This window comes from Trichoderma reesei, assembly GCF_000167675.1.
Source record: "Trichoderma reesei QM6a unplaced genomic scaffold TRIREscaffold_21, whole genome shotgun sequence".
NCBI lineage: Eukaryota > Fungi > Ascomycota > Sordariomycetes > Hypocreales > Hypocreaceae > Trichoderma > Trichoderma reesei.
In genome coordinates, this window is record NW_006711168.1 from 457,168 (window position 1) to 469,768 (window position 12,601).

At 54.1% G+C, this 12,601-nt stretch overlaps 2 protein-coding genes across 2 annotated transcripts; one reads left to right on the top strand and one right to left on the bottom strand.

The window, feature by feature from the left end:
• Window positions 1-6,311: 6,311 nt before the first annotated feature.
• On the top strand, window positions 6,312-8,654 carry TRIREDRAFT_110658 (uncharacterized protein; the record flags this gene model as incomplete). Its single annotated transcript, XM_006968116.1, has 4 exons — window positions 6,312-6,450; window positions 6,800-7,962; window positions 8,017-8,154; window positions 8,232-8,654. 4 exons carry the CDS (start codon window positions 6,312-6,314, stop codon window positions 8,652-8,654), a joined length of 1,863 nt encoding a protein of 620 aa, XP_006968178.1.
• A 1,598-nt stretch (window positions 8,655-10,252) lies between these two features.
• TRIREDRAFT_28185 (uncharacterized protein) lies at window positions 10,253-11,521 on the bottom strand (the record flags this gene model as incomplete). Its single annotated transcript, XM_006968068.1, has 1 exon — window positions 10,253-11,521. A coding segment is annotated over one exon (1,269 nt), but the record flags the coding sequence as incomplete, so codon positions are not given.
• Window positions 11,522-12,601: the final 1,080 nt, after the last annotated feature.

A 12,601-nucleotide genomic window follows, 5' to 3' on the forward strand; every position in this document is an offset into this window, starting at 1 on the left:
AATCGTTGAACTTGGTGAGAGTTTGGTAAACTTAGTGACTTTTCACGTTCTCTCAAGACTTAAAGAGCGGTGAGGGTAATGTACACATGATTTGATAGATATACGTTACATAGACTGCATTGGTCAGGCAGCTCCTCGCATTTCATGTCGGCAGCCAACATCCTTATAATCATCCTCATTGCTGGACGGAACAAACATGTATTACCGCATATTCTCAGCTTTACGACTCAATCGCGTCTACTCCCGGGGAACTCATGGTCCAAGCAGAGCCTCAAGGGGACCATATCACATGTCAAAATCTGCAACTAGAAATGTACCTGCCATAAATTGACAGTGCTGCCGTGTGTTTGGGCCAGAGTGCTGGACTTTGAGGCGCCTGGGGTTTGGCTTGAGGCTCTACATGACACGGCAACCAAAGCTACATGCACCTGGTCGCTAGATACTACATGTGCCTGAGCCACTGCTGAGGTCGGTTGTCGGTACTTGGGAAGATGACTCTCCTGAACCTCTGATAGAGGACGGAGAGTGTAATGGTTGAGACATTGCACAAGGTCTTCTAGGACGCTGTTGTTTTAGCACGACGGTTAGACGTGAGATGTCTCTGGATTGATGCTTTATGGATGATTCAAAAGAGGAAAAAGAAAGCTGGAATAGGGAAGCTCCCTACCAAGATGGCGATGATGCATGAGATAGCATACTGGATGACCGCGATCAACTCCGAACCATATGATATATTTTCTCGAAATTAGAGCGGAATATCTATGTTACCCAAGTGTGCCTGGTAGTCTTCATAGTTTTTCTTGTATCTTCTTCAAGGGGATTATGGGAATGGATGAGCTTGTTCTACGATAGGCTGGTGAAACATTCAAGGAAATGTGTGTTTTCGCGTTCCTCGAGTTTGAAAGACATCATCGACTTGACTATAGACATTATCAATATTTGCGTTCTCGGGATTGCCTGCTAAAACTTCATCTAAAAACAAGTAGACAACCCGTTAAGTCTGAGATAACTTATTTCCCAAAGACTTTGCTGGGCTCCCAGAAACAGCAACTGATACCACATTGGCTCGCGGAGATACGTTGCATAACGCCCTCCTAAGCCCGCAACTCAAAGAAAAATCAAGGAATCAGGGAACCATGACGTGCTCGGAAAACTGCAAAGGCCGCCCGGGCTTAGTTCGCTTGGGACTTTTATAGAAACTGGAAAGTTATTTAAATGCATTTCTTTTCTTTCTTTCTTTTCTTTCCTTCATTCCCGCATTTAAACTAGACTTCTGGGTATATGGATGAGCCCCTCAAGCTCAACTTATCCGGACAAAGGGGCGGCACATCAGGTGGCGGCCAGATAGCGATCACAAACTTCCTAGATTATTGTGCTCATATGATATTCTGTTCTCGTTTACACGTGTTGCGTGTATATGTATATGTTGTCAGGGTACATCATGTCAAAGCACATAGATGGTTGAATCGAGACGGGAAGAGTAGAAGCAACATAGAGTATCGCATAGAATTAATCAGACCTACTTCGCTCAAGCAGCTCTCCTCACCTCTTACCGTAATAGAAGAAACAGAAGGGCTGTCTCCCCCATAGTTGGGGATATACATATGTGCGTATTTACGGAACACTGTAGAACCCGAAGAAGCCTTCTCCTCTTTGTTGAGACTTTGCACTCGCCACCACAAGGCTTGTGCTACCTGTCAGTGTCACTCTTAGAGTCGATCGGCTTCAGACTTCCATGTGAGCAGCACCCCATCGTACGACGGAGGGAATGTTTTCTGGGAACGGATCCTACAGGCCCCGTCCTCTAGTAAGCCCCCTATCGAGTGTTGTCGGCTTGCAGTCGGTCACACAGTAAGAAATCTGCTAGGATCCTTTTTTTGGCGAGCAAGGAGCGCTACCGAAACACGGCATACGGGACGTAGAGTCGGTCATGCCGCGTCGCATTGTGAGGTGGCACGGCCCCAGTTGGCCACCGAAGCGCAGAAAGTACGCGTAGTGAAATCAGTGAATAATAACTTCTGAACCATATGTTACGGTGACAGTGGATGAGGGTCAGTCTGTTGTGCTCGTCTTCCCATGTTTGTTACTGGCTTATGCTGCCTTTGACTATTTGTCCATGTAGTTTTCCTCGTGGCAACAGGTTTCGTAGATCACCCTCCTCCTTCTGCTTCTGGTCTCTGCCCACATCCAATCCATATGCTCTCTTACTCGAGTTATTATCACTAATATCACTGATAAACTCAACTTATAGAGATTAACTCTAGGAACATACAAGAGCTGTATTTCAGGTCTAATATTCCAAACGTCGTGGGAAACTCCAGATTCTGATAAGTGTTATGCTCTAGCACAAGGCAAACCTTTTAGTCATGTCAACGTTGATGGCAATACAACCTCACCGCAAGACAGCTGAAGGGTGACTTGAGAACTTATCGCATTTCTCATCATTACCAACTACTTACAGAGACGCTTACACTACACAAATCAATCTCACTTGTTTCCATACATACCAAGGCATGGAGTCGGTCATGTTACGAGACAGCGCATCTCAACTAGACTTGCCAAGCATGACCCCCGGCAGAGCCAGATCAGCAGAAGATAATTTGTCGATCAGGTCAGGGCTACAATTACCATAAGCAAAGGTGAAACTCCCAGGTTGTCTCCCGCGGCCCCTGATATAGACACTAAATATGGACAATCGCCTCTGCGAGGGCCTCAAGAGTCCACTACCCCATCGTCTCGGGCGTACTTTGAAGATTCCATCTGTTGGCCTCGCCTCCTTCCCAACTGGCTGTAGACGAGAATAGATCATAGCTACCCCATGCCAAACCCCCCCATGCAAGGGCCCGCAACGCGAGATCCGGACAAAGTGGAATCAAGTCAGCATCAAGTGCCGTGTAAGCTTGGCAAGCAAGATGATTCAAGAATTCACCCGTAACTGATGTCCATCTGCGAATGTGATGTGAAATTATCAATCTGTGAGGCTCTTTCATGGCGGTGTGCGACTGGCTGCATGTGACCTTTGGCCGTGCTGACGGGTATGGCGACTAGAGTAACAAGGTATGACAGGAGCGCGGGTTGGAGCGAGCTGATCTTCAATACCAGGAGCGGAATGAGAGGCGGCAGAGGGAAAGGCAGAAAGGCACTAGATGACGACCCGGTGTAACACGATAGATGCGACGAAGGAATGAGGTCGGACAACTGATTCTCTACATCTGATGAAGATCTGCTGAGGACGCATCACAGGCAGATCCTGGAGTCACCTGCTGAGCCTGGTAGGTACCTCATCTTACATGCAGCTTGACCCAAGTATGAAGTACCTTGCCTACACGTAACCGATGCATGTGCAGATCGCTCTGTAGTGCGACGGCGCAGCCTTTGCTGTCCAAGGGCAGAAGCGGAGGTGGTTAGACGGGACACAGAACCTTGCTTAACTCCCTGCTTCACCATGTAAGATGGTAACTACCTGCTGTAGCTGCCAGGTTGCGCAGAGTCAACTTCCCAGCTCGCATGTAAGATCGTTGGTCAAGTTGTGTCAACTCCCTGCTTCCCAAGTGAGACGGGCAGTTGACAGGGAGTTGCAGAATAGTTAGTTGCCTAGCCAGTGAGGTGAACGCACGCGAAAGCAAGTCGAGTTCCAGTCGAGTTGAGAGGTTGAGGCCTAGGTAGATGCGGGATTATCCCGCGTTTCCCGCTCTCCATTTCCATTTCGGACCGTTACATCTCCTCGTCTGATCGTTACGATTCAGTCTGGCCACAGCCGGCACGTGCGTCCCTCATGTTGTATGATCCCCAACACATGGGCGGCTGCTCCGTGCGCCCATGTGGCGACTGCAACACTTTGGGGGGCGTTCCAGAGACCCGTCTGAGCACATGTCTTAAGTTGAATTGCCCAAGCCAACGGAGCCCGCCCCAAGGTGAGAGCCGCTTCTCCACGTGGCTGCGAATCATGACAATGGCACGCTGCCAATGATCAACGATCCTCGCGATCCTATCGGCCTGAGACTCGCCGTACATCCGCTCGGCCTCGGGCTGATGGTGTGCGTCTTGCTCGTCGCCATCATCCCCCCCTCCCCTTCTGGACAAAGACGGAGGCTCCCTCCACCGAAGCTCGCCGCGAAGATTGCCGCAAAACCTGCCGTAGGCCCTGTAGAAGCCTGCACGTAAGCAACGGGACGGGATTGGGCGTGCGACGGAGGCCGTTCCGTGTCCATTTAGCTTCAGTGGGTGGCTGGCCCTGCTTCTGCTTCGGGCTGGATGCATGGAAGGCGGAATGCTTTTTCTTACAGACAAGGATCAGGCTGGCAAGATGCGGAACCACTTATACGATGCACCATACACGTACATGTAGTAGTATCGACCACGATTCCAGGGTGCTGTTGCTAGGGCGCCCCTCCTCGGTGTCCCTTGTCTGGCTGGCCTTATAATACGCACGGGTTGACGGAGCCATGGGGCATGGGGGGGGGGGGCATGGGTCCAGTAAGCGACGCTGATATGCTTCGATCCCTGCATGTCGTTCTCGCTATTCCTAACCCGCACAGACGTGCTCTGCAAGGTGGCATTCCGATGGTTTTAGCCGTGGCAGGGTCTGTCATCCTGTGACGGTCCGATCATGACTGCAGGCCGTGGATTTGTCTAGACAGACTCTGGAGCCGATTTCCTGATGGGGTGCGAGATAGTATGCGTGGAGGGATCCAATGGATCGCCAGTGGTTTTCAAGCCATATCGAATGCATAGCCGGAGGACTTATCCGCCCACACTCCAGATAGCAGAAGCCAAGCTCTTGATACGATACTATCTGTACATGGCGGTTCAGGGTTGCAACTGACACATGGGAGCATCTGATACGATGACTCGTGCATACAGTAACACTGTACAGGCACTGCTTCTGCTGGTGGTGCTGGCATCAAATCGCGTGGGGAGAGCCACATGGACGGTTTTGTTGCATGTACTCACCTACCTAGTACTTACATACATGAACAGGCAGACAGACCAGAGGATCCCTTGCCTACCTACCTACCTAACCTTAGAAATGAGGCACGGCCGGGACGATTACAGCCAGCCCGCTGTAAGTACATGCGTACAAGTAAGAACTATACTTGGAGGAGCAATCAGCCACGCCCCTCCTCCATGTGCCTTTGAATCCTTCCGGCTCACGCCGCCTTCCCTGGCGAAGACGACTATGCCTTGTCTGATGCCGCAGGATGACGATTGCCTTGGAAAATCGAATCACTGGCCTTCTAGTTGCTTCTGTCAAGATTCCATGCGAGCAAAGCACTGCATCATCCGGCATCTAGATGCCTATGGATCGTTCTCTCACCTTCTCTCACCTTTGGCTACCTACCCTACATATTGTGAAGCCCTCCAGCATCGCAACCCACCTTGGCTCTACCTACCTATCTATCTACCTACTCCATCTCTCCCAATCTCTCGATCCGCAGGCACATGCAATGTACCAGGTATAGTATTCGGGCTAAATACTCGATGGGTCCCGGCCAGTTGCGCGCCCTCGAATACCATTGGATACCTTGACGCTACTTATAAGCTTCCGCAACGGCGCCCCCCCGCGGCAGATCAATCGCCTCGATATAAGCATCACATCAAGCATTGGATGCTCCGCGCTCCGCCCTAAACAACACGAGGCCTGCCTACAAGTACCTACCTACATACCTTGGGTACCTACACAAGTGCAGTACCTACAGACGCTGCCACTTGTACTTGTATGTCCCTTACCTCACCTTGCCTAGGTGCTAGTACCTGCCTAGTACCAGACTCCAGCTAATGGAACCAACCAAAGGCACCTACTACCTAGGTACTAAAACCAACAGGCCTAACTAAGCCTTGCCTGCCTTGCCCTGCCCTGCCGGGTGACAAATTACGTCGCCAGCTCCCTCCTCCTCGTCCCCCCAATCCTTCAACTTCTCTCCATCCAATCCCACCAGACTCGGCCCTTGTCTGCCCACCCACGCCGTCTGTCCACCTTGTCTCCAAGTCCAAGGTATCATCTGTCTACCTGTCTACCTATCTATCTATCTACCTACCCATCTTTCAACCTTGTCTACCTTGTCTACTTTGTCTACCTTGTCCACCTCTGCCTGGCCATCCAATCCTTCTTGTCCACTCAATCCGCTCGCAAACTCATTCACTTCCTCTCGGACATTGCTGGACTTCTTCAATGCCTCGGACGTGCTGCTGCGACTGCGACTGCCACCGTTCCGACTGAACCCAAAGCGCCTGTCGTCCTCTTTTGTCCGCGGCCAGTTTCCCCCTCTTTGATCTCTCAAGACTCCCCTTCTGCCCACATCCAACCAACGATGCAGACGTCCGTTGTCACCATCGGCTCCCACGCTGCCACCGGCACCAGCACCACTACGACGACGACGACCACCTCTCGCCGGGACTCGAGACAGGGTAGCTGGAAATGTGGAAATTGCCCCAAGAACTTTGCTCAGAGTAAGTCACTCACTGTTTCACATGCCTCGGCCAACTCGACACAAAGTCCGGCCTGGTGCTGTTGGGCCGGACTTGAGGCTGTCTCTGCCGGAGACTTCCTGGCGGGTCGACCGATCCCATCATGAGAACCGTTGACTGACGTCTGGGGCTGCGGTTCAAACCCCGTCCGTCCATGCAGAAGAGTATCGAGACAAGCATCAGCGCCGCTGCATCCAGGCTTCAAGTAGACAGAAGCTGTCCAAGCAAAAGTCTTGCGTCGCTTGCGCTTCTTCCAAGCTTGGCTGTGATCAGGCCACTCCTTCATGCTCCCGCTGCATACATAGAAACATACACTGCCAGTACGTGTCAGCCCTCGCCGCTGACAACCAGAAACGGCAGCAGGACCAGCAAGCGGCGCAAAAGAATGCCAATCGCCGACTAAGCCAGCAGCGGGAACAACAACAGGTGCAATCGTCAGACCAGAGCCCCGCGCAGTTCCTGTATCTAAGCGGCGAGCCTCACCCAAGCCTTGAGGACAACATCGCCACGAGGGACATCCGCTCGACGGGGACGTCTCCCGAATTGGATCCTATGAGGGTCGCCAACGGTTCGGCCCACGGCGGCACAACAGGCAACGTAATGCCTCTCTCGACGCCTTCACCCCAGGGCCACCACCCGTCCGCTCCCGCCTCCAACATTGGCATCGGCAGCTGGCATGTCGAGTCACCACCAATCACCAGATCGGATAGCATTTCTGATCAGCTCTCAGGCGGGCCGCTGCGCGATGCGGGGATGAGCCTAGACTGGTTCAGGCAGAACATCTACCCCTTCAGTGCCGCCGGCAGCGAGAGCGGCGAATCCGTGTCCCCCTGGCAGCGCGGCAGACTGTCGCCGTCGAGGGGCAACCCGTTTATGCCATCTGATGGCGCACTATCGGCTGAGCTGGACTACGTCAACGACAGTGCCATGACTGGCATCTCCAACGATGACTTGAACTTTGATCTCCTTGGCTCCCTGGGCATACTCACCCAGAACCACGTCTCTACACCCACCGCACAGCAATCCCCTCTATCAGCCCTGCTGCGCCCCCCAACCGCAGCCCCTACATCCGGCCCGGGCATGCCGCCACCAGTGCGCAGCATGGCCTCCCATAGCCACAGCCCCTCGAGCACGGACGAGGAGTTGAGTGCAAAGGAATCTCTGCACGACGCTGTCAAAATGGCAACTGGCGGAGGCTCTTCGCTTAGTGGCAAGTTTGAAGACCACGGCTGGCAGCGCTGCCCGTTCCACAAGCTGAAAACCGCCGATGAGCTTGTTCGCACCATCTGCAACTACCCGAGAATCATGGTCCGGCCCGGCGAGTATCCGCCCTTTGTCCACCACAAGGTATATCGGTGTGCTACGGGAGAGGTTTCGGAGCCGCTTGCTAGGGCATTCTGCTGTGTTGGTGCCTTTTATGCCTCTGTTCCGACAAGCGAGACCTTTGTATACTCCATGATTAACGAGGAGAGCAGGAAGCTCATTGACTTGTTTGTAAGTGGTGTTTTCCCGGTATAATGTTTTGACTCGTTCTGACACGCCCGTTAGCACAAATGGTCAGGCTCGGACAGCGATATGCTCGCCGTTATCCACGCCATGTGCATCTACCAGATTCTCGGCTTCTTTGCGAGCAGCAGCCCAGCCCAAGCGCAGCTGTCCGAGATGCTCCACTTGTATTTTCTCAAGGTACGTTGCATGCATGGTGGTTATGAAGTGGCCCCCCTGGCTAACGGCGATAGATGACACGACGACTTATCCAGCAGCACCTCCTCCCGCTCTCCTCTGACGAGGTCACGGACGAGGTGAGCTGGCGTCGATGGATCATGAAGGAGACGATTCGACGAACCGTCCTCCTCGTCAACACCATCAATACCCTCTCGTGCAGGATTCAGAAGCAGAATCCGTACTACTTTGAGCCCCTGGACGATAACCTTGTCCGAAACACAACACTTCCAGCCCCGGAATCTCTATGGAAAGCCTCCTCGGCCGAGGAATGGATAGCTGCCAAGGCGCAGCTGGGACCCGAGGAAGCCGCGCGCAGTTGCCTGACGGTTCAGCAGGTGGTCGACCAGTTCATGTCGGAAAACGACCCCAACGACCACCAGAACCACGACATTTGCCGCGTCAAGTATGAGCAATTTGATGCCTTTACGAGGCTTATTCTTGCCACAGCAAGCAACAGCTAAGGAATTACGAACATGTCACGAAATACCCCCCGTCTTTAGAGCGAGATACAGTAGAGAATAGACGCTACGCGTGCATATTTTGCCTCTATGATCAGACCCTGTCGACGAATGCCTGTCCCTCGTGTCCTCATTAGGGGTTTGGAATCGTGTCAGCGCCAAACGTCAGGAAAATTAGCGCATGATGTGTCAAGACTAACGCTGGATTCTTTGCATTTAGTCATCGGATGCCCCCTTGCGAAGCTTGTGCGGCTCGTGAAACTATTCCAACATGGGTGATGGTACTCCTTCCGTTATTATCAGAAGTATGACAAGGGAGTAAGAGTGTGGGAAAACAATCTGAACCCTGCGGATCTCGTCGATCACCTTTGGTCACCTTTGATCACTATGATCAACTTTTCCCGTGAGCTCTGATCGAGTCGGCAAATGGACAAATAGGATGTCCGCTTATGCCATTGGTAATCAGCCTGTCAGAGGAAGACGGGTCGATGCTACTGTGCCTGGCTTACATGTCCTGCCCCCAGATGTCCATGGTGTTGATACTACTTGCTGTCTTGGGTGTTTGATTCGGTTACTAGGAAGATACTTGGTAGTGCGATGGCTGGCAGGTTTGACGATGGCTAGGCTTGATGCGGTTACTTGCGCTTCTTGGGGGTCTGGCGATATCTATCACCTACCTACCCAAGATGCTCTGGTGTGTGTCCGGCATCTGAATCAGTTGCTTGCTGGCTCTCGTTCCGGTTCCCCCCTGATTTGGTGTCACTCATTGTTTTAGGTTGTCTATAGGCGCCAGCGGTAATGGGCAGCAGCAGGGCTACTTGGACTAATATCGGTACTGGACTACGGTATCTTTAGAGCGAAGCATGGCAGGGGAAAGGGGGGTGAGGTGAGAAACTTGTCTAAAAAAGTTGCCTAAATGGCTACCCGGTCGATCGTGGCAAAGCGGGGGGGAGGAGGGTCGAGAATCACTATGCCGGTAGAGGGATAGTTTGATGGAGGTGTATCCATTGTGTCTGACAGGCACGAATCGAGACTCTGTCCCAAGGTGAATTTGGGGAGGAGGGGCGGAGATGGTGGAGGAGGGGGGAGGGAGGGGAGGGGAGAGGAAGAAGGGGCTGGGATTGTCGATTGGAGATATTAACTCCGCAAGGGCAATGATTTGCCAAGGCTTGATAGGCGTTGATTCTATGCCAAGTCGTACATACGTGTCATTCACGAGAAAAACGATACGGTGCTATGCGACGGAGAGACGGGGGTTCCTCTTGTAAGTAAGGACTTAACGGATGGATGAATCAAGGGGCGCGAATGATACCATGCCGAAGAGCAAAGGAAGCGAAATTCGATTGGTATATTATCAAGAGTCATGAAGCTTCACTTGCTGCATGTACATTAAACATAGATCGTATGATTTCTCCTTGTTTGCCACCCGCTTCCTCCTTGATGGGTTCTAGAGGTCTGGTATATTCATGAGATACCTCTCGGCTACTACATACTATCTGCTACCTACACACGTACCAGAAACAGAAAAGGGAGTAGAAAAAAAAAGGGGAAAACAAAAATCAGATATCAAAAGCTTACGCGCTCGCAGCAGCATTCTTCTCGAAAATCACAATCTTCTCCGCAAAGTTCTTGCCGGCCCTGCTCAGCGCACCAAGGCTGTCCTGCTCCTTGACGAGGATGACGTTCTCGGGATAGAGCTTGCCCAGGAGGGCGAGCCTGAGGATGGGATCCGAGGTGGGGATGACATGGACGGCGGGCGGGCTGCCCTGCGTGACGCGGGGGGAGATGACCAGGCCCGGCTTGGAGAGGATGCTGGCGGCGCTGTGGACGTAGGCGGTGCTGTCCGAGGCCTCGTCGGCGCCGCCGGAGTTCTTGTCGGAGCGGATCTCGTAGGCGTAGCGGCGGCCGCGGGCAATCTGGCCGAGGTCGACGGAGACGCAGGCGCCCGAGTCGAGCGTGAGGCCCAGCTTGACGACGCGGCGGAGGGCGTCGACGCTGGGCTCGACGACGAGGGCGGACTCGACGACGCTGGTGTCGGCGTCGAGCAGGGAGGCCGCGTTCCAGTTGGTCTTTGTGGTGAGGGCGTCCTGGGCCGTCAGCTCCGTCCGGGGCGCGCTGATGTACTGCGCGTGCTCGTAGTCAAAGAGCACGTCGCCGATGGAGCTGTTGAGGTGGGCTGGGTGGTAGCGCAGCAGGTGGAGGGAGCGCGAGCCGGACAGGAAGGCGGGCAGGATGAGGCCCTGGGAGTACTGGAAGCCGTAGCCGCCGCGGGGGAGCTGCCTGGCCGTGAAGACCTTTGCGAGGTCGACAATGGCCATCTGCTGGATGTTGCCGGTGAGGCAGTGGACCAGGAAGGCCCGCCGGGGCTCCTCGAGGTCGCGGATGCCGCGGGTCGAGCCCGGGGGGATGACGAGGGGCACCTCCTCAAAGTTCTCAAAGGGGATCAGGCTGTCGCGGAGGAGGACCATGCGGTGCAGCCACTCGTTGTAGAGCTCCATGAGCTGCGAGTCGCTGCGGGGGCCAAAGAGCAGGGCGGCGACCGAGTGCGTCCAGAGGTGGCCCTCGCAGGGGCTGCGGATGCGGAAGTCGAGGCTCTTGGGCGCCGGCTTGACGCTCTTCTTGACGTGCTTGACAATGGTGGACGCGACGCGGTTGGCCTGGTGGACGATTTCGCTGCGCGCCGCATCGTTGGCCGCGTTCTCCAGCGGGAACGTGGACTCGCGGCCCCGGGTCGACAGCGACGCCGCGAGGCCGTCGATGAGGATGGACGAGGCGCTCGGGTGGCCGGGAGGGTCCTGCCCGAGCCGCGAGATGACCACGTCCAGCAGCGGGCTCGAGTTGGCCACGAGCTGCTGGACGTTGTAGACGCCCGGCGGGGTCTGGAGGGCCTCGGTGAGGGCGACGGAGACGGAGGAACGCGCGCCGCCCTGCTTACTGTGTGATGACGACGGGGGAGAGACGTTGGCCATGGGGACGGCGGCGCCTTGGTTCAGCCAGGAGGGGACGACGGTGTAGCCGATCTGAAGGTTGGCGAGGTTGGTGAGGCGGTAGGGAGAGCCTCCAATAGGAGGGGTGGCGATGGCGGAGACCATGGTTCGAGCTCGAAGCATTCAAAAACGCTTTGAGGCTCAAGGGGAGGGGGGTGGGAAAGTAAAGAAGAGAGAGAGGGAGAAACGAAGTGATGGGAAAGAAGGCAGGAGGGGGGGGGAAGAGGAGAGACAGAGAGAGAGGTTCTGTTTGGTAGAGAGACGGGGGGGGGAGGAGGTCGTCACAAGTCGGATGGATTATTCTTCCTTCTGGGATGAGGTGAAGATGAGGTTCGTCGTCGTCGACAACGGTTGACCCTTGAGCAAAACGATGATGATGAAACGTGGCCGCGGAGTAATACGAAAACAGATGCTGGGCACAGCTCAGTTCCGTGTCTCTCTTTCTTTCGTATCGTCGGTATCAGGGATGTCAGGATGTGTGAGGTTGTCGTTGTTGAAGATGCAACTTTGCTGGAATTGTAAAAGCGCCGGCTTGCGGAATCCTTTTAGACCCTAGGAAGGGCGGCTGGCCGGGCTGCTTTAGCTTGCAGGAACGGCTCCCCGGCTCGGACATGCATGGATCGATAACCACGGGACGATCTGGCGTGGCCTTGTTTTTTTCTTTCTTTCTTTCTTTCTTTTCTTTGCATCTCTGCTATGAACTCTCGATGAAGGAGGGGGGGTTGGTTTACTGTTCGGAGTTGGATGGCTTTAGCTGGCTTGGTAGGCCCCCCCCCTTGGCAGAGATCTCGGAGTTGGATGGCGGTTGGTGGATCGGTCGGAGTTGGCACGGCAGTCAAACACCTCCCGGAGTGTCTTTCATTTTCTTTGCATTTCTTTTTCCTTCGACGAATGCCGAACTCTAAGCCGCGGACTGGGATGGAGAGGCGGATATCCGGGCAGGTTTTGTGCAATCTGTCCTGC